Source organism: Ovis aries, chromosome 23, assembly GCF_016772045.2.
Source record: "Ovis aries strain OAR_USU_Benz2616 breed Rambouillet chromosome 23, ARS-UI_Ramb_v3.0, whole genome shotgun sequence".
NCBI classification, from domain to species: Eukaryota; Metazoa; Chordata; class Mammalia; order Artiodactyla; family Bovidae; genus Ovis; species Ovis aries.
Window position 1 is genome coordinate 20,844,556 of NC_056076.1, and position 19,930 is coordinate 20,864,485.

Consider the following 19,930-nt stretch of genomic DNA (forward strand, 5'->3'; position numbering starts at 1 on the left):
CCCCGGAGGTCCTGACCCCAAGCTCGCTTCCCAGGGAGGATGCTCGGAGAGGAGACAGGCAGGAACCACGAACTCCAGGTGAGACAAACAGCCTCACCTGCAGGTCATTTGAGAGGCCTGATCTGAGACCCCCACGCACAGGGGTGGGGAGGGCCCTCCGAAGCCTGGTCTCAGGTGGGCGTGGAGCCTGCTTGCACCTGTGATCACAAAAATATAGACCAGAAATAGGCTGGATCTCTAGCATTTAGGATTTTTAGAAAATTTCCTCTTAAAAGCACTCACACTTGGCCATTTTGTCTTTCACGTATGGGTAGGCCAAAAAGTTCGTTCGGATTTTTCCAAACGATCTTACAGAAAAGTCAGAATAAACTTTTTGGCCAAGCCAACAGAAACCGGAGACAACTGGCCCCACACCCCACGTCCCTGCCCTCTTCCCAGGGATCTTTTAGTCCTGCCCCTAGCTGGGTGAGGCCTGGCCAAAGAATCAGCTCTGCCGTCTGTTAATCTCCTCCATCCGGGATCCTACTCCATAGGCCTTCTCATATCAACACCCAGTCTCTGTGCATACATCCTCCTTATAGGAGCTCACCCTTTCCAGCTGTGGACTATACCTATCTGTTTCTTCAGTTTCTTTAATTATGTGTGTGTCTCCCTTCTCCAAACCTACACAGTCGCAGGAGCTGTCATTGACTAGACCTTTGTGTGGCTGACAGACCAGGAATGACCTGAAGCAAATTGCTTGCTCAAGAGTCTCTCACTCACCAAGTGAGGCTAACAGTTTTGCATTTGCAGGTTTGTGGTAAGAATAACTTATATAATGCATGTAAAGCAGCTGGGGTAGGGCCTACCCTTTGGCTTGGTACTCAATGTGACAGTTCTTCCCCAGCCTGTGCCCTCAGCTGAAGGGGCCGAGTGCAAAGTGAAACTGTTAGTCGCTCAGTCACATCCAACTCTTTGCCACCCCATGGACTGCAGCCCGCCAGGCTCCTCTGTCCATGGAAGTCTCCAGGCAAGAATACTGGAGTGGGTAGCCATTCCCTTCTCCAGGGGATCTTCCCAACCCAGGGCCTGGAACACCCACAGATTCTTACGTCACACAGAACTGCCCAGGAAGACCACCTCACAGCCCAGGTGGGCCGGGCCCAAGCAAGTCCAACAGTCTCTCTGACTTGGTGCCCAAAGACCCACATGGTCCCAGGTCCCCAGAGGTGCATACTTTCCAGCCTTATGGGTGCTCCTGGTCACATTTCACAACCTGGTCCTGAAAAGTGAGAGAATGGAGAAGTAATATAAAGACCCAGATGGCTAACCATGCTATTGGTGTTGGCATTGCCTGTCTACAGAAAACCTGGCTATTGCAAAGTCAGTGGCCTCCCATGTCCAACGTGTTGATGCCAAATGTGTTCACACAGCATGGTGAGCTTGGCCGAGTCGAGGCCAGGCTGGCCCCTCCCATCCGGTTTACAAGGCTGAACACCTGAGATGCACAGCCTGTTTCCCAGGAGTGAAGTCTCCCCGGATCTGTTCCATCTGCATTTGCCTCCAGCTCTAGCTTTTAGGCAAGACTGATTTAGTGAAAACTCTTCCATCGACATGCCAGGTACATTCTATAACAAACTCCCAGATAGATGAAGACAATCTAATAATATTTTGACTGCTCTGTTCCCCTAGAATTTAGTAGGAAGACATAATCTGGGGAGTTTGAGGTAAGAATGGATGAGTTCAGAAAATGCTATACTGTTGCAAAATTTCACTGGAAAGTCTGTTTCCTGGGGTAACGGTGTTCTGCAGTGTAACTGCAAGAACTAGGAAAGAAATTATGTATTTGATTAATCACTTTTATCACCTCAACTTTAATGTTGTAAATAGTATTCTCTGGGGAACGTTTAAGAATGATTATATACCTAGCCAAGGATAGTGTTTTAAAATATCACTAGCCAATTATTTTTTCATTTTTAGATATAAAAATTCTAGACCACTTGAACTCATTCTGACCTGAAATATTGATTCTGCTTCTAATTAAGCACATATTTGGAATGATAAGGTTAGGGGATAACGTAGAGTTCAGATATTTCTAATTCCTTGTCTAACCTCAGAGATGCAAAGATCAAATAGCATTCCACTCACAGGGCCTTTCAGGGAGGCACATGGCATGTGCACAAAGTGAAATCTACTTTAACTGCCTTTTGTCAAGGAAGATGAGACAACCATTGTTTAAATGAAAAGTACTGAAAAATTATCAAAGCGGCACCATAAAATGGAATTTAATGAGAGCTGCGTAAAATTCCAGTCCTAAACAAAGTATCCATCTTCTTAAACATAGAAAAGGATGCATGGGGGTAAGGGCAAGCGGGAATCACAATCCCAGGAGATGCAACAGCAGCCTCGGGCTTGGCAGACAGGAAAGCTGTACCATGAGATTTGGGGCTGGTCTTCACTCCCGGTTTTGATTTTACAAGAAGCATCTTAGAATCACCAGTGTCCACTGGTGACAGGGAAAGAGACCTGCTTTCATGTCCAGGGCCGTGGTAGCAGTTTCAGTTTCTTTAGATTCTAGGGAGCACTACAAATTACAGTTAAGACCAATAAATTTTGGAAGACTCCTAGAGAGAGAACAGCACTTACCAAGAGACTTATTCAGAACCTGTGGTGTCAGATCTAATTAACCACAAGTGTGGTGTCCTCCCCTGGACCCAAGGTGAGATCAACCATGTCCTGAACAACTTTTAATCTCACCCAAGTGATGGGGTGTTTTGCTGCTGGGCCCCTCATCAGATACCTTCTGACTCTTTTAATCAAATGTAGAATGGTCTCTACAACCCAGGTGAGGAATCCAGCACTGACTGCTTGCACACCCTACCCATCCTACCAAGAAAGAGAAGAGCAAACTAAGGTGGCATCTGGGACAACTTCTACCTATCTTTGAGGTCACTGACTGATCTAAACGTTCTTTTTAAAATTTAGTGGAAATTTCCAAACTTATGCAAAGTATGGAGAAGAGTACAAAGACTTTTGTGTCATCACCTATGATAGTTCAACAATTATCAGCCCTGGCCAATCTTGTCTCATTTACTCCCTGTCCCTGACCCCACAGCCAGGTCTTGTGGAGATAAGTCCAAGGTCATATAATTTTATCCATTTATCAGTAAATATCCCTAGAATATAAGGATTTTTAAAAACCATAACCACCATACCACTGTCCTGCTTAAAATAATTTCTTAATATCATCAAACATTCAACAATCTGAACATTCTTAATGAAGGTCAAAAGCTATTAACAGTTCTTAGAGATTATTTTGTTATACTGCTACTAACCTCCATGACAGGCAACTATATTTACATAGCAGTTATAATCATTTTCCAAATTGCCCTCCCACACTTTCTTTTTAATGCACACCTATACTTCTTGATTCAGCTTGTAGGTGAAACGGATGCCAGTGCTACTGCCATTTCAAGAAGGAACTATGCTGATAATTCTATTAGGTTGAACAGGTTGTGGCAGACGATTACAGCTCTGGGCTCCCAGGGGATCATGCCTCTCTGTTTACTTATCTTTGTGTAGTCCCCTCCTACACTGAGTCTACAATTTTCCACGTGACTTGTTTTGGCCAGTGTGACATCAGAAGACACAGACCCTTGAAAAGTGTTTGCACTTGAGACTTTCCCTTCTGAAATGTGGCTACCATGTGAAGAAGTATGTGCTAGCCTGCTGAAGACGCATGGCCCAGCCAACAGCCACCACTAAAGGCCAAACCAGGTGAATAAGGCCATCTTAAAGCATTCAGTTCCAGTTAAGTCATCAGATAACTGCAGCTCTATGAGAATCTCTCAGCTCTATCAGGCCGAAATTTCTGACCCCCAGAATGAGAAGCAAAACCTGCTGTTTTAAGACCACTCTTTTTGGCATATTTGTTATGCAGCAAGAGCTAACTAATACACATTTTAAAAATCAACTATGTGTGGAGAAAAGGGAACCCTCCTACACTGTTGGTGGGAATGCAAACTAGTACAACTACTATGGAAAACGGTGTGGAGATTCCTTAAAAATTGCAAATAGAACTGCCATATGACCCAGGAATCACACTGCTGGGCATACACACCGAGGAAACCAGAATTGAAAGAGACACATGTACTCCAATGTTCATCGCAGCACTGTTTATAATAGCCAGGACATGGAAACAACCTAGATGTCCATCAGCAGATGAATGGATAAGAAAGCTGTGGTACATATACACAATGGAGTATTGCTCAGCCATTAAAAAGAATACATTTGAATCAGTTCTGTTGAGATGGATGAAACTGGAGCCGATTATACAGAGTGAAGTAAGCCAGAAAGAAAAACACCAATACAGTATACTAACACATATATATGGAATTTAGAAAGATGGCAATGATGACCCTGTATGCAAGACAGCAAAAAAGACACAGATGTGCATAGCAGACTTTTGGACTCAGAGGGAGAGGGAGAGGGTGGGATGATTTGGGAGAATTGCATTGAAACATGTATACTATCATGTAAGAATCGAATCACCACTCTATGTCTGATGCAGGATACAGCATGCTTGGGGATGGTGCATGGGGATGACCCAGAGGGATGTTGTGGGGAGGGAGGTGGGAGGGGGTTCATGTTTGGGATCACATGTACACCTGTGGTGGATTCATGTCAATGTATGGCAAAACCAATACAGTATTGTAAAGTGGAATAGAGTAAAAATAAAAATTAAAAAAAATCAACTATGACAAGGAAGGATTTGAAGAGACTGGACCTATTAATTATTCCTAACAATAACAATCACTCCTCACCCTCAAAATCTTCAGCTCTAAGATGCCTTTCCCATTACTAGGACCACATTTTCAGCATCAAAAGTGAGAACACAATCTGAAAAAAAAAGATTTTTGATTTTGATTTGTGAAACTATGTATTTGAAAAAATCATTTGGAACCATAAAAATTCAAATGAATTTAATTAAACATGGATTAAATTACCTTTCTAAAATGGAATTAATTGCAATTGGGCCTATCCCCAGAAAGTCCAGGACATATGGTCACCAGACATCCTCCACTATTTAGAAGAATTCTAGAAGCCCAACAAAGTTCTCTGCAATGGCTTGAAAACATTCATAATCTATTGTGAGGAAAATATCGGTACTGCTTATAGGCTCCTTACTGCCCCCACCTATAATGAACTTAGTTGTCCTATGGCACCAAACACTTTTAAAAGTGCATTAATTTTTAGATAGGAATAAAAATCCTAACTCTATCTGGTACCCCAAGCATTCAGTTGTCACCTTGAGTGATTACCCAAGGCATCTTCCCTTTAAGGTGGCTGATTTCTGATTAAATTACACCCTTCCTTCGGCCCAGAATCTATCAGTGATATTTAAGAGACCTTCACTAGAGTACTTAACTTCTACTCTGGGCAAGGGTACTGCTGAGCACAGAGGTTAGAAAGGAAAGACACGGATGACAAAGGCAAACAGATAGGCAAGTGCATCCTAAGGACTGTTCAGTGTGAGGTGTGAACACAGGCAACCGCTCCCTCCTGGGTTATAAATAAAGTGCAGGCAACAAGCCCAGGGACTCCTATACCTTGCCAAGGAGGCCTTGCGGACAAGGGGACATCTGAGGTGACTCCTACAGGGGAAGGAGGAGTCCGCCAACCTGAGAACAGGAAGGAAGAACACTCCAGGCAAAGCAAGGAAAACGGAAGAAGGGAAGCTCCGCGGTGACCTGCCTTTCGCGTTCAGGAAACAAGAGGAGTTGAGTATGGCTACAACTTCAGCAGAATTGCTGGAGACAAGGCCACAGCAGCTCAAAGGCCACAGATAGTGTTGCCTCTTAAACTAACTCAAGGCATTCCAGCTTCACCCCACGGGCTGTGAAAAAGTTTTTAAGGTTTTTTTGTTCATTCACTCTTGTTTATTTTCCGAAATGGAGGAATGGTGTAGTTAGCCCTGATATTAAGGAGGACCCCTTGTTTTCAGTTGCAGGGAGTTAGGAAGAGGGAATAAGCTGAGAAGCCCCCCGGGACGCGGTCCTGCAGGTGCCATCCTCCCCAGGCCCTGCCCCTCATCACGCCTCCTTTCACACCAGGCAGAGCTCCTCCACTGCTCCCCACTCTGTCATTGTCCTGCGTTAGGCCACCACCTCAGGCCGGTGGTGGTGGCCCATCCACCCAGCGTCTCGCCTCCAGCTCACCCCGTCTCGTTTCTTCACAGACATGCCAGCAGCCTCGGGCTATCAGCTGACTTGGTCACTGTCTGCACCCCATGAGACTGTGCATCCCCTCAGGGCACTGGCCTTTTCTGTCTAGTTTGCTGCTGAGTCCCATGGCCTAGAATAGTGCCGGGCACAAAATCGGTGCTTAGTGAAGCTCTGTTCAATGAACGGACTCACAGGTGAACAAATGAATGAGAAGGCTATTGCAACAACCCAGGCAAGAGATAAAGAGGGCCTGAGCTAGGGGAATGGAGAAGAAACTGCAGTCTTCAGCCATCAGACCTCCAAGTATGAGGATGCGGGGAGAGAGAAGGAGGTCCAGGACAGCCCCAGGTTTGTAACCTGGGAGACTATTCTTTGCAGAGGTGCAGAAATGAACAGACTGTGCAGGAGTTTTGTTTTTGTCATGGGTCGGGGGCGGGGAATAAAGGGTTTTGTGAGGGCTGGGTCATGTCATTTGCAGCTTCTAGGTGGCTCTGTCTGACATAATCTTAGCTCCTCTGACACCTTCCATGCCCCTCCGTGCCATCACATATAGCTGCTGGGAAATCAGCCACCTGCTGGTCTGGGACTACAGAATGAAAGTTCCTTGGGACAGGGACAGATCTTCTGTCTCTGAATGTTCAGAGTGCATGACATACCTTCAGTGAATAAATGAACACAATGCAAAAAGACAAGCAGGCAGAGGGGCAGGCAGCCATGAACCCTGCAGACAGCTCAGGCCAAGGCGTCAGCTACAGCCAAGGCTGCTGAACTCACTGGGTGAGTCTCAGCTCAGGCTGCCTAGACCGAGAGAGGAGGCCTGATGAAGAAACCCCAGCACTGAAAGGAAGAGACAGAGAAGAAGGAGGGACACTGAGGAGGAACAGTCAGAGAGGCACCCTGCTGACACCCACAGACACCGTCAGCAGCAGCACACTGTACAGCAGCAGTGCACAAGACTGGCCCCATGCCCACCAGCACCATTCATTCATGATGTGAGTGTAACAGCGATGCCCAAGTTGACAGGGATGGGATACAAAAAAGGAAGAGAGGAAAAGCTGGGGGAAGGATGAGGATGGAGGCCAGCTCTACTTATGGCTATTTGTCTAAAACTCTAAGCAAATTAGTATCAGACAGAATTCCAAAAGCACATTAAAAAAAACACACATCATGACCAAGTGGGTTATATTCCAGGAATGAGAAGATGGTTAAAAGATAAAAAGAAATGAATCAGATAAACAACTCAAAAATCTAAAAAAAGGACAACAGAGTAAACTGAGAGAAAATTTAAGAAGGAAATCATAAAAATAAAAATGTTTTGAGTTATAAAACAGAAAAGCACTGAAAATCATATATAAGTCAAAATTAACAACAAGAAAATAGACAAACCACGAGTTAACCCAGAGGAAAAAGGGGGGGAAATTACAACCACAAAAATTAACACAGGAAAATAACTTCTCAAGGAAAGGAAATTAGAAACATTCATAAAAGACTATTTACATAGCTCTTTAGTAATCACTTTAAAAGTCCAGATGAAATGGATATTTCCTAGGAAAATATGATTTAGAAAAGCCAATCCCAATAAAGATAGAAAGTTTACATAGACCAATATCCATAGAATAAAGCATAGTTACCAAAGATCTCCTGCCTCCAACACACACACAGTCACTCACACACACACACACACACACACACCTCTTCTGCCCCTCCATCATCATCATTACAAGCCCACACAATTTCCCAAGGGAGCTCTACCAGATAACCAAAGACCAGAGACAAGGGCAGAAGGAAAAAAGAAAAGCTTCTAAATATTTTTACACAGCAAGAACAGAACTGATACCCAAACATAATAAGTATTGCACATGCACACACACACACACACAAAGAAAAAAGGACAAGAACGCTCAGGGTAGCACTGCCATGGCCACAAAACTGTAGCTAGCCGACATCTGAGTGAAGAGCAGATAAATAAATTAGGATATTCTCATCAGCAGTGAAAACGAGCAAACTAGAACTCCGCATGGCAACATGGGTAGGTCTCAAAATCAAGCAAAAGAGAAGCTGCAAGAGGACACGTGGTATGGTCCCATTTATAAAGGACAAAATTAAGCCATGTGTTGTTTAGGGATATAGACAGGGAGCAAGGAGTTAAAGCAGCTGGCCTACAGTCCCTCCACCCTTCCCTAGGAGCGACACTTCTAGGCAAAGAAAGAAGGCAATGACCCCTCTGATCTTTCGTAAATACGCTAACATCTAGACTATCTAATAAATAGCCTGATGACATTTCCTAAAATGAGAGTCTTTATTTCTGGAATGCCTTCAGCAGGCCAGGATTGGTTAAGGATCCCCTATACTAAGCAAACACAGAATTTATGGATTGATAAGCCATGACACTCTGGGCTGTGTAGTAGAGATGCTTCATAACTGAGTATTACTCGCAGGGCAAGGTGACTTGGAAACACTGTCTGTTATTCTGGGTCAGAAAGCTCACATCTGATGCATGAAAAAAAGACCTAGGAGTCACAAGGGATGGCTCAGATCTCTCCCTGCATCCCTGCACCTGTGTATTCTGGAAATCAGTAGCCTAGGTAGATTAGTATAGCTCTGCTACAGACAGCAAGATCTCAGATGGTCAGTTCTTACTTGATAATCTGATCATTTGCGTTAACTCACAGAATAGCTATTTTCAGACAAAACTATTTTTTAAAAAAAGCAAGAGAATGGTGCTGGGAGTTAGTTGAATGACACCAGGAACGGCCACTGAGGACATTTCTGAGTTACTGGTAATATTCTTGTTCTTAAATATGAATATGTATTAGGACTCTCCAGAGAAACAAAATAAATCGGATATATATGGAGATTTAATATAAGGAATGTGCCGACATGATTATGGCAGCCAAGAAGTCCCAAGAGCTATGGCCCAAAGGCCTGGAAACCAAGGGAGCCAATGTCAGTTCCAGCTGGAGGTCAAAGGTAAGAGGCAACCTACATCCCAGCTCATTTCCGTCAGCAGAGAGTGAATTCTCTCTTGCTCAGCTTTTTGCTCTATTCAGGCCTTCAACAGGTTGGATGAGGCCTGCCAGCAGGGAGGAGGGCAATCTTCTTTACTTGGTCTACCAATGTGGATGTTAACCTCATCCGGAAGGTTGAGGATACACATTGCACTGACACACAGTGGTGTCTGATCAAATATCTGGGCACTCCGTGGCCCAGTCAGGCTGATACACAAAGTTAACTATTGCAATGGGTGTTCGCTTTGCTGTCCTTTGAGTGACACATATAATTTATATTGTGAATGATACGCACTTAATGCTAAAATATCAAGCAGATGCCATTTGACCAAAGAAAGATGGTGGACCCAGAACACCATTCGAAACGTTTGGCATGAATGGAAACAGGAAGACGGGGAGGTAGCTTGAGAGTCAGGTAGGCTGGAAAACAAGTGTGCCCTGAAGCCGAAAGCAGTCTCCTGGAGCATAGTTTGCAAAATTCTCTCCCCGTTGGTTCACTGGTGGGAAATTCACCTGTATGATGCTGTCTTCTGGTATATGGTGGATATGTCTGGATTGAAACTCAAGCAACTGTCATATAAAACCCTAAGAAGTCTCAGCCACAGTGCACTGTAGGTGTAAATTATGCTGTGAGTGGTATTATTCAGCATGACTTGATATTCTCCCTTCCACAAACAGAATGTGTCCACAAGCCAGTTGAATCTTCAGATGTGCAAATGACTCAGCTATTCACCAGAGTTGACTCAAAGACAGAAGCAGCCTCTTTGAAAAACTTAAGAAGGAACCTGACGCTTTAACTTTGCTAGCCCCAGCTGCCGGACACACAATCATTCCTCTTGACCACACAGAATCTCAAGCTATAATCATATAAGCCCCTGGCTGAGTAGAGACTGGAGTTTTGAACAGGAAGTTAAGGGGGTGAGGAAGGGAGGTGTCTGTACTGGGGAAAGTCCGTCTTCTACAGTCCTGTGAGCCAACTGTCTATTCCCTTCCTTCTCCATCTTTAGTATTCTTACTGCACTCCTACTTTTATCCTGTCTTCCATACCCCTCCATCACTCACTGATAACAAAACATGAAAGTGTGAGCAGATAACTGGGTAACTAAGTGAGGCTTTGGCAGAGGAGAAGATGCCCTAAGCAGGAGCACAGAAAGCTGGCCGGCTGTGGGAAGCTTTGCGCTCTGACCTCAGACTCCCCCTCTGGCTCAGTTTCCTCTGATTTCTCCTAAGATTGTACAAAGATAATTCTGCTCTGTTCCTCAGCTTGTCACTTATGAGAGTAACTTTTAGGAAGTAGTGAGTTACATGTTAGTCTCTCCACTTCTACCCAGCGAAGGTTACAGTGGAGACATTTAGCTGGGAAATATCTCTCTTAGGATGCCAGCTGTGCACACAGATTTATGAGCAAAGCTGTTCATAACAGCATTTATAATTGAAAAATCTTGGAAGTCATCAAATCTGAACAAAGAGAAACTGATTATATGTATTATGGTACTTGCATACAGACAGGATATTATGTTTCTAATAAAACTAAATTCTTGAAGATAATTCAACGACAAAATGATTCAAACATATTTACTAATAAAAATTCAGTACACAACATTGTATACAGACTATTGTCTCCACGGTTGTTCTTGCTTAGCCACGAAGTTGTGTCTGACTCTTCTGTGGCCCCATGGACTGCAGCCTGCCAGGCTCCTCTGTCCATGGGATTCTCCAGGCAAGAATACTGGAGCAGGTTGCCATTTCCTTCCCCAAGGGATCTTCCTGACCCAGGGATTGAACCCACATCTCCTGCAGTGCAGGTGGATTCTTTACCACTGAGCCATGAGGGAGGCTGAGTTGATAGTCTATACATACACAAAAAAGGCTAGAAAAACAGACTACTATGTTAACCACAGTTGGTAAATAAAACTATGGGTGATTTCTTTATCTTACATTTTTTGGTATTTTCCAAATATTCTTCAAAGAGTACATACTTGTAGCAAAAACAAACAAACAAACAAAAACCCACCACCACAGAGACTTCTCTGGTAGTCTAGTGGTTGAGAATTCACCTGCCAATGGATATGAGTTCAATCCCTACTCCAGAAAGATTCCACACGCCACAGGGCAGCTAAGCCCGTGCACCACAACAGCTGCGCCTATGCTCTAGAGCCTGTGAGTCGCAACTACTGATGCCCAGATGCCCTAGCACCCATGTTCCACAACAAGAGAAGCTTTCTGTCACCATGAGAAGCCCGAGCACCACAACAAGAGTAGCCCCTGCTTGCTGCAACTAGAGAGGAAGGGCCTGCATGCATTAACAGAGACCAGAGACCCGCTAGAGAAGGGATGGGCTACCCACTCTAGTGTTCATGGTCTTTGCTGCTGGCTGAGCTGGTAAAGAATCTGCCTACAATGCAGGAGACCTGGGTTTGATCCCTGGGTTGGGAAGATCCCCTGGAGAAGGGAAAGGCTACCCACTCTAGTATTCTGGCCTGGAGAATTCCATGGACTGTATAGTCCATGGGATCACAAAGGGTCGGACACAACTTTCACTTTTTCACTTTTCAGAGCTGCCAAAAATAAATTAAATAATTTTAAAAAAATTAAAAACTATATATATGATGAGGCAAGAGGCAAGGCAGAAGGAAGCGAAAAGTTTAGTATCTCTCATAGCACTTTTCCCCCACATTTTCATTCTGCACTGGACCCTACGAAGTATGTAGAGCTTGCCAGAAGTTCTACCAGCAGGATAAGAAACATGCTTTCTGTGCCTCTCTTTCAGTCTCTCTCCCCACCAAGAATGAATGTTCTTTAAAATAAAATAGCAATCAATCAATAAGCAAGCAAGCTACCACATTTCCCCTAGATCAGGGATTCTCACACTGGAGTGTTCTCAGAATTACCTGGAGGGTCATACAACACAGATCTGGGCCCAGCCTCTGAGCTTCTGCTTTAGCAGGTCTCAGGTGGGCCTGAGAACTTGCATTTTGGCAGCTCCGAGGTGTTGTTAATGCTGCCACACTGCACGCAGAACCACTGGTCTAGAGGATGTTTATCTTAGCCTTTGACGTGTCTGAGCTGTACAAGGCCCTTAAAAGGCATATCCTCTTACCTCATAGATGTTCAACTGCTCCACTAAGTCCAGGTCAGTCCCTTTCTTGGTCAAGTGCCGCTGGGACACGGCTGCAATGCCCAGCTCCTCCAGGCAGTCCACCACATCGTAGAAGGTGTCTTGGTCTGGCAAACCGGACAAGGTCTGGATGAAGAAAGAACAGGACACAGTGTCTTAGGGGACTGTCATAAGGCTCTTGGGACATCTTTTGCATGGTAGCCAAGGGCCATGAGTATAACAATGGAGCAAAGCAAGACAGATGACAAGTTCATTGGAGAAAAAAGCTTCTTTAGTGTGGTAAGCAGACTGAACCCCAAGATCCCACCCCCTGGGGTAGAGGTGCTGTACAATCCCCCACCTTGAGTATAGGCAGGACACTCTAATGATTAGGTGACATGACATTATAGGGCAAAGGTGAAAGGGCATTAAGGTCCCAAATCAATTAAGTCTGAAAAGGGGGAGAATAGCCAGGTGGGCCTCACCTAATCAGGTGAACCATTAAAAGGGGGTTAGGCCTTTTCTGAGCATAGAGAGCAGCAGAGACATTATTCTGCTGGCCCAGAAGAAGCTGCAAGCTGCCACGAGTCCCACAGCTGCAAGGAAGTGAGCTCTGCCAATAACCACAAAGGCTTGGAAGGAAAATCCAAGCTCCAGACGAGACACCAGCCCTGGTTGACACCTTGACTGCAGCCTTCTGAGACTCAGCAGAGGGCCCAGTGGGGCGGTGCCTGGGCCCTGCCCCCATGGAAACTGCAAGATGGTAAGTCTGTGATAGTCCAAGCTGCTAACTTTGTGATAATTTGTTACATGGCAATTGAAAACTAACATACTCAGAAACTCCTGTTAAGACTGATCTACCAACAGCTGGAGTTAGAACAATTTAATGATTCCCTTTTCTTTTGGTTCTGTAGGCCTTCCCCTTCGTCTAAGATATTTATGGCAATATGAGAAATTTCAAAGTGGCAACCAAGAGATGAAAAGATAACCCAAGAAAGAAAAAGCCAACTTCTTTTTGGATTCTGCTTCTCTCTGTTTTTAAATTTTATTTATTTTTATTGGAAGATAATTACTTTACAATATTGTGATTGTTCCTGCCATACATCAACATGAATCAGCCATAGGTATACATGTGTCCCCTCCATCCTGAACCCCTTCCCACTTTCCTCCCTACCCCATCCCTCCTAAAAGAAGGATGATATTCAGATCAGGCCTCTGCTTAGAGATGGAAGGACACTTGGGGTGATTTACTCAAAGCCCCTTATCTTATAAATGAGGGGGATGAGGGTGGGGAGGTAGCAGGAAGTTACTAAATAATAACTAATAAAATCCTGTGCTCAGACCTGCTTTTCCAGTCTTTGTGCTTTCTAAACAAACTGCTCTGGCCTCGAATTTCAGATGCAGAGCTCCACTCCCTGTTTATTTCACTATTATTGCATTTCAAAATTATTCTAAACATGTCGACTTGCCTTGAAAGGAAAAAGACCGATATTTTCTCAAGGATCATCTCATGGTACCAACTTCTTTTAACACTTCTATTTGGGGGCTATTAATATTGGAAAGAAATATCTCTGCCCCTAACCCGAATAATGGCTATTTCCCTTCTATGCTGAACAAAGAGGATATAACTCACTGCCACTGAGCCCAGAAACTACAGAAAAATAGCTGCAATGCAACAGCTGAATCCATCAGGAGCCCCAGCAAGGGCACCGAACGGAAGGCTGTGAACTAGTCAGCAGCTGTGATAAATAAACAGGTGCTCACACTGAAGTGACCAAGTGCGCAAGCATACATGGGTGTCTGCAGGTGCCAAGCAAGGTGGTCACCGCTGGGTTAGCAGACAGCAGTCCACTGACCTAACCTAAAAAGTACACACCCACCCAAAGAACCTTCTCATCTGAACAAGTCCATCTTTTGTTTTACTGAAAACTCTGCTGCTGCTGCTGCTGCTGCTAAGTCGCTTCAATCGTGTCCGACTCTATGCGACCTCATAGATGGCAGCCCATCAGGCTCCCCCATCCCTGGGATTCTCCAGGCAAGAACACTGGAGTGGGCTGCCACTTCCTTCTCCAATGCATGAAAGGGAAAAGTGAAAGTGAAGTTGCTCAGTTGTGTCCGACTCTTAGCAACCCCATGGACTGCAGCCTACCAGACTCTTCCGCCCATGGGATTTTCCAGGCAAGAGTACTGGAGTAGGGTGCCATTGCCTTCTCTGACCGAAAACTCTAGAACTTGTTAAAAGATGAAGAGAGGGAGGGACCTCCCTGGTGGTCCAGTGGTTACCAATCCACCTTCCAATGCAGGGATGCAGGTTTGATCCCTGGTTGGGAAGGAAGATCCCACATGCTGCAGTGCAAATAAGCCACGTGCCATAGAAGAGAAGCCTGCGCACTGCAAGGAAGACACAGCACTGCCAAATAATGAGCAAGCAAGCAAGTGTTCATTACTCAGTCGTGTCCGACTCTTTGCGACTCCACGGACTGAATCCCACCAGGCTCCTCTGTAAATGGAATTCTCCATGTAAGAATACTGGAGTGGGTTGCCATGCCCTTCTCCAGGGGAATCTTCCCGACTCAGGGATCAGACCCAGGTCTTCTGCATAGCAGGCAGATTCTTTATTGTTTGAGCCACCAGGGACGCTCCAAATAAGCCACATAAATAGTAAATAAATAAAAGATGAGGAAGAGGAAAATGGTGACATAAAGGCCAGGCCAGGGCTAATGACCAGAGGTGCCCTGACTAACTGCTGACCTGCCCATCACAGGTGAGCTGACATTCAATGTTAGATCCAAATCTTTCTACACAGTAGTGCAGGGTGGGGGCAGGGTAGGATGGGCACAGAGAGAGGCCGCTGGTGTCTCCTCAGCATCCAGTTCCCCTCCTTTCTTCTTCCCTTTTCTTCCCTGCAGAGAGTCAATCGAGATTCTGTCCGTCCAGGGGGTTAAATTTCTAGAACTAATCCCCACTGCCTTTGCAGGCCCAACCATGATGGCGCAACCTAATTAAACCATTAGGTCTATAGAACCAGACTCAGGGAGTCCTTGCTCAGTAAGAGGCACAGAACTGAGGGTATTGAGAAGTCATCTGCATGGTCACAGTGAAAATGCGGGCTTGAGCCACATCCAGATGCCACCCCCGCTCACGTGTGGCTGTAGGGGAGCTGGCCTCCCATCACAGTCAAAAACAGCTTGTCTCTCTGTCCACACAGGGAGGGAGCTGTGCAGCCCAAAAGCACACACTCACCTATTTTCAGCAGATTCTCTAACATGTTCAGCAAACTCTGCCACGCTCTCACCCCTCCTGGGCCCTGTCTTCCCATGTCTACCCTGACACTCATGGCCAATGTGCCTACTTCTGGCAAAGGTGGCAGCCACTCCAGAAAACTGTGAGCAGATGTCTCTGGACATCTCTACTCTCAGATGACTCTCAGTTCAGTTCAGTTCAGTCGCTCAGTCATGTCCGACTCTTTGTGACCCCATGAATCGCAGCACGCCAGGCTTCCCTGTCCATCACCAACTCCCAGAGTTCACTCAAACTCACGTCCATCGAGTCGGTGATGCCATCCAGCCATCTCATCCTCTGTTGTCCTCTTCTCCTCCTGCCCCCAATCCCTCCCAGCATCAGGGTCTTTTCCAATGAGTCAACTCTTCGCATGAGGAGGCCAAAGTACTGGAATTTCAGCTTCAGCATCAGTCCTTCCAATGAACACCTAGGACTGATCTCCTTGCAGTCCAAGGGACTCTCAAGAGTCTTCTCCGATACCACAGTTCAAAAGCATCAATTCTTCGGCACTCAGCTTTCTTCACAGTCCAACTCTCACATCCATACACGACTACTGGAAAAACCATAGCCTTGACTAGAAGGACCTTTGTTGGCAAAGTAATACCTCTGCTTTTTAATGTGCTATCTAGGTTGGTCATAACTTCCCTTCCAAGGAGTAAGCGTCTTTTAATTTCATGGTTGCAATCACCATCTGCAGTGATTTTGGAGCCTCCAAAAAATAAAGTCTGACACTGTTTCCACTGTTTCCCAATCTATTTCCCATGAAGTGATGGGACCAGATGCCACAATCTTAGTTTTCTGAATGTTGAGCTTTAAGCCTACTTTTTCACTCTCCCCTTTCATCAAGAGGCTTTTTAGTTCCTCTTCACTTTCTGCCATAAGTGTGGTGTCATCTGCATATGATTATTGATAGTATATGATTATTGATATTTCTCCCAGCAATCTTGATTCCAGTTTGTACTTCTTCCAGCCCAGCGTTTCTCATGATGTACTCTGCATATAAGATAAGCATTTGAATGCAGAGTTCCAAAAAATAGCAAGAAGAGATAGGAAAGCCTTCCTCAGTGATCAATGCAAAGAAATAGAGGAAAACAACAGAATGGGAAAGACTAGAGATCTCGTCAAGAAAATTAGAGACACCAAGGGAACATTTCATGCAAAGATGGGCTCGATAAAGAACAGAAATGGTATGGACCTAACAGAAGCAGAAGATATTAAGAAGAGGTGGCAAGAATACACAGAAGAACTGTACAAAAAAAGATCTTCATGACTCAGATAATCACGATGGTGTGATCACTCACCTAGAGCCAGACATCCTGGAATATGAAGTCAAGTGGGCCTTAGAAAGCATCACTACGAACAAAGCTAGTGGAGGTGATGGAATTCCAGTTGAGCTATTTCAAATCCTGAAAGATGATGCTGTGACAGTGCTGCCCTCAATATGCCAGCAAATGTGGAAAACACAGCAGTGACCACAGGACTGGAAAAGGTCAGTTTTCATTCCAATCCCAAAGAGAGGCAATGCCAAATAATGCTCAAACTACCACACAATTGCACTCATCTCACATGCTATTAAAGTAATGCTCAAAATTCTCCAAGCCAGGCTTCAGCAATACGTGAACCATGAACTTCCAGACGTTCAAGCTGGTTTTAGAAAAGGCAGTGGAACCAGAGATCAAATTGCCAACATCTGCCGGATCATGGAAAAAGCAAGAGAGTTCCAGAAAAACATGTATTTCTGCTTTATTGACTATGCCAAAGCCTTTGACTGTGTGGATCACAATAAACTGTGGAAAATTCTGAAAGAGATGGGAATACCAGACCACCTGACCTGCCTCTTGAGAAACCTATATGCAGGTCAGGAAGCAACAGTTAGAACTGGACATGGAACAACAGACTGGTTCTAAATAGGAAAAGGAGTACGTCAAGGCTGTATATTGTCACCCTGCTTATGTAACTTACATGCAAAGTATATCAGATGACACTAGGGACCCCCTTCCTGGTTTCTCTCAGACCTTGTCTTGCCAGGATTTTTGACAAGCAAATCTTTACAGTCCCTCTCAAGGGAGAAATCTCTGTCTTAGCAAGCATTCTATTTTCCTTTCCCTGGGTTTTCACTTATTCCGTCAAATCCTTCTTGAGGGATAAAACCAGGGTAGCGAAAGCCTATACACGAGCGTTCACTGCAGCAGGAGCATTTGTGAAAGTTAAAAGCTGTGGACACCGAAATCTCTTCAGTGGATGAAGAGCTAACAAATGGTGGTGTATTTACACAATGGAACACGTCGCAGCAGTGAAAAGGAGCAAACTGTTAATACACCTAGTGACACAGATGAATCTCTAAGGCAGTGTGCTGAGACAGGTCAGCCTCAAGAGTTACATCCCGCATGGTTCCCACGTTTGAAATAATAGAACTACAGTGATGGAGAATAAGTCTGTGGTTGTCAGAGACATGAATAGGGGGTCAGGATGTCACTACAGAAGGATAACATGCATGTGAGATTTGGGGGAGACATGGAGCTGTTCTATATGCTAATTGTGAAGGTCACCCATGACAACATATGTTTTAGAACTTCCACAGCTAAATACCAAAAGAGTTAATTTTACTGTATGATAATTTTAAAAGCCATACAGTCGAATCCAAAAACAAACACTCAGTGTGAATCCCATCAGGTTACTCACCCCCCAGGCTCCACTAGAATAACTTCCCTCCCCAGAGCTCCCTGGTGCCGCCTTTTCTGAATGCCCCAAGACAGCACCACAGTGCCACCTCTTGTTAATCATGTCCCCACCTGCCTCATCTGATTCTACAAGGTGATCAATATCTGAGCTCCCAAAGTTGGGGAGGCCCACTGAGAGGAGTGCGGCTGGATTGGGACAGGACTCCACACAACTTCAGCTTGCAGGGTGAGAAATGCTTCGTTGCTGATGCTCACTCAGATCTACTGATGATATGGAGGGGAGGGGAAGAGCTCAGGGGGCATTAGTCTGGATCCTGGAAACCCCTCATTAATGTGTCTGTTTAACCAAGGGAGTCGACGTCAGTCTCAGAGCCCTGAGCAGGCTAGGATTTCGTACCCTTATTTTGTCATTTGAATTCCGTATTATTAGGCCCTCTGCCATTTTGTTGAAAGAAAAGTTAGAAAAGCAATACAATTTCCCAGATTTCAGAGTCTGCATTTTTTCCAGACCCACATTAGCACGTCACCGCATGATGATGTTTCGGGTCTCAGAGGACGTTACACACCAGAATGATCAATGTGACTAAAACTCAGCAAAAACAAACAAACCCAGTATGGGTGCCTGCTGATCTTTCTGAGGAAAGGATGGCACCTGGAATCATGTCCTTGGAACTTTCCCTTGGGCCAGGACTAACAAATATGGGATGGAACTGCCAGAAGAGAAAGAGTAAGTGAGGAATTCCTGGATGTTGGAGGCCATATGATGCCAAGGAGAGCGACATGCACTGGGCCCTGGCCAGCGATTGGCAGCAGAAGCCCAAGTCACATGGCTGCTGCCAGGGTCATTCATTACAGAGTCAAGCAAGGCCTCCACCGCTAAGCGAACACACTGCCCAAGAGTGAAATTGCCTTTTTTTTTTTTGCTGAATTCAGTGTTTTCCAATACAAGGTCAATGACTGAAAATGACAGGAAATAGATGACCTTCATCTTCAAAAACCAACAGAAAATCGCTTTCAAATTGCATGCTAAATCAACTCACAAAGAGATTTGCAAATAAAAACTGAGTTCTTAGGATTATTGTCCAGAAAGCGGGTTTCCCACCAGGACTGTAGGAAATGTCCCATGACCTCATCAATAACTGGCATTCAATTAAAAAACAATCACTGCCCACATGACCCAGAGAAAATGACTTGCTGTTTAACTACACATTTCTTTTAAACTTAATAGGGTTAATGTCATTCATTTGTTGACTGGGGTCATACTACTGGGTTGGCCAAAAAGTTCGTTTGTGTTTTCCAGACCAGCTTAAGGAAAAATCTGAACCAACTTTTGTGCCAACCCAATATACTTAGGATAGTACCCTTTTATGCCCAATTTTTGGAAATGAATTCCAAGTTTTCCATGTGCCTTTAGTTTTTATTGGTAGTTTTCATCTTGTAAATATGACTATTTATAGTTTAATACAGTGAAACACTTAACTCCTTTTCTTTGGAATATTTTTGACTGCTTATATTATTAGGTGGACCTTCACTGGCCAGAAACCAGTTGATTCTCACCTCTGTTTCTTCTTATTTTTCTACAGTTTGGTGTGTTACACTGAACTTTTCAATCTTTCCGAAATTTATTTTGCTACACAGTCAAAGCATGTTTTCATTTAT

General features: G+C 44.6%; 1 protein-coding gene across 9 annotated transcripts in view; it reads right to left on the reverse strand.

The window, feature by feature from the left end:
* FHOD3 (formin homology 2 domain containing 3) overlaps positions 1–19,930 on the reverse strand; it is a 528,593-nt gene that overhangs the window by 159,204 nt on the left and 349,459 nt on the right. For all 9 annotated transcript variants that reach the window (XM_042239380.2, XM_027960707.3, XM_042239379.2 and 6 more), the window contains exon 9: positions 12,312–12,455. In XM_042239380.2, the coding sequence (XP_042095314.1) occupies positions 12,312–12,455 (144 nt within the window). The remainder of the gene's footprint in view (positions 1–12,311; positions 12,456–19,930) is intronic.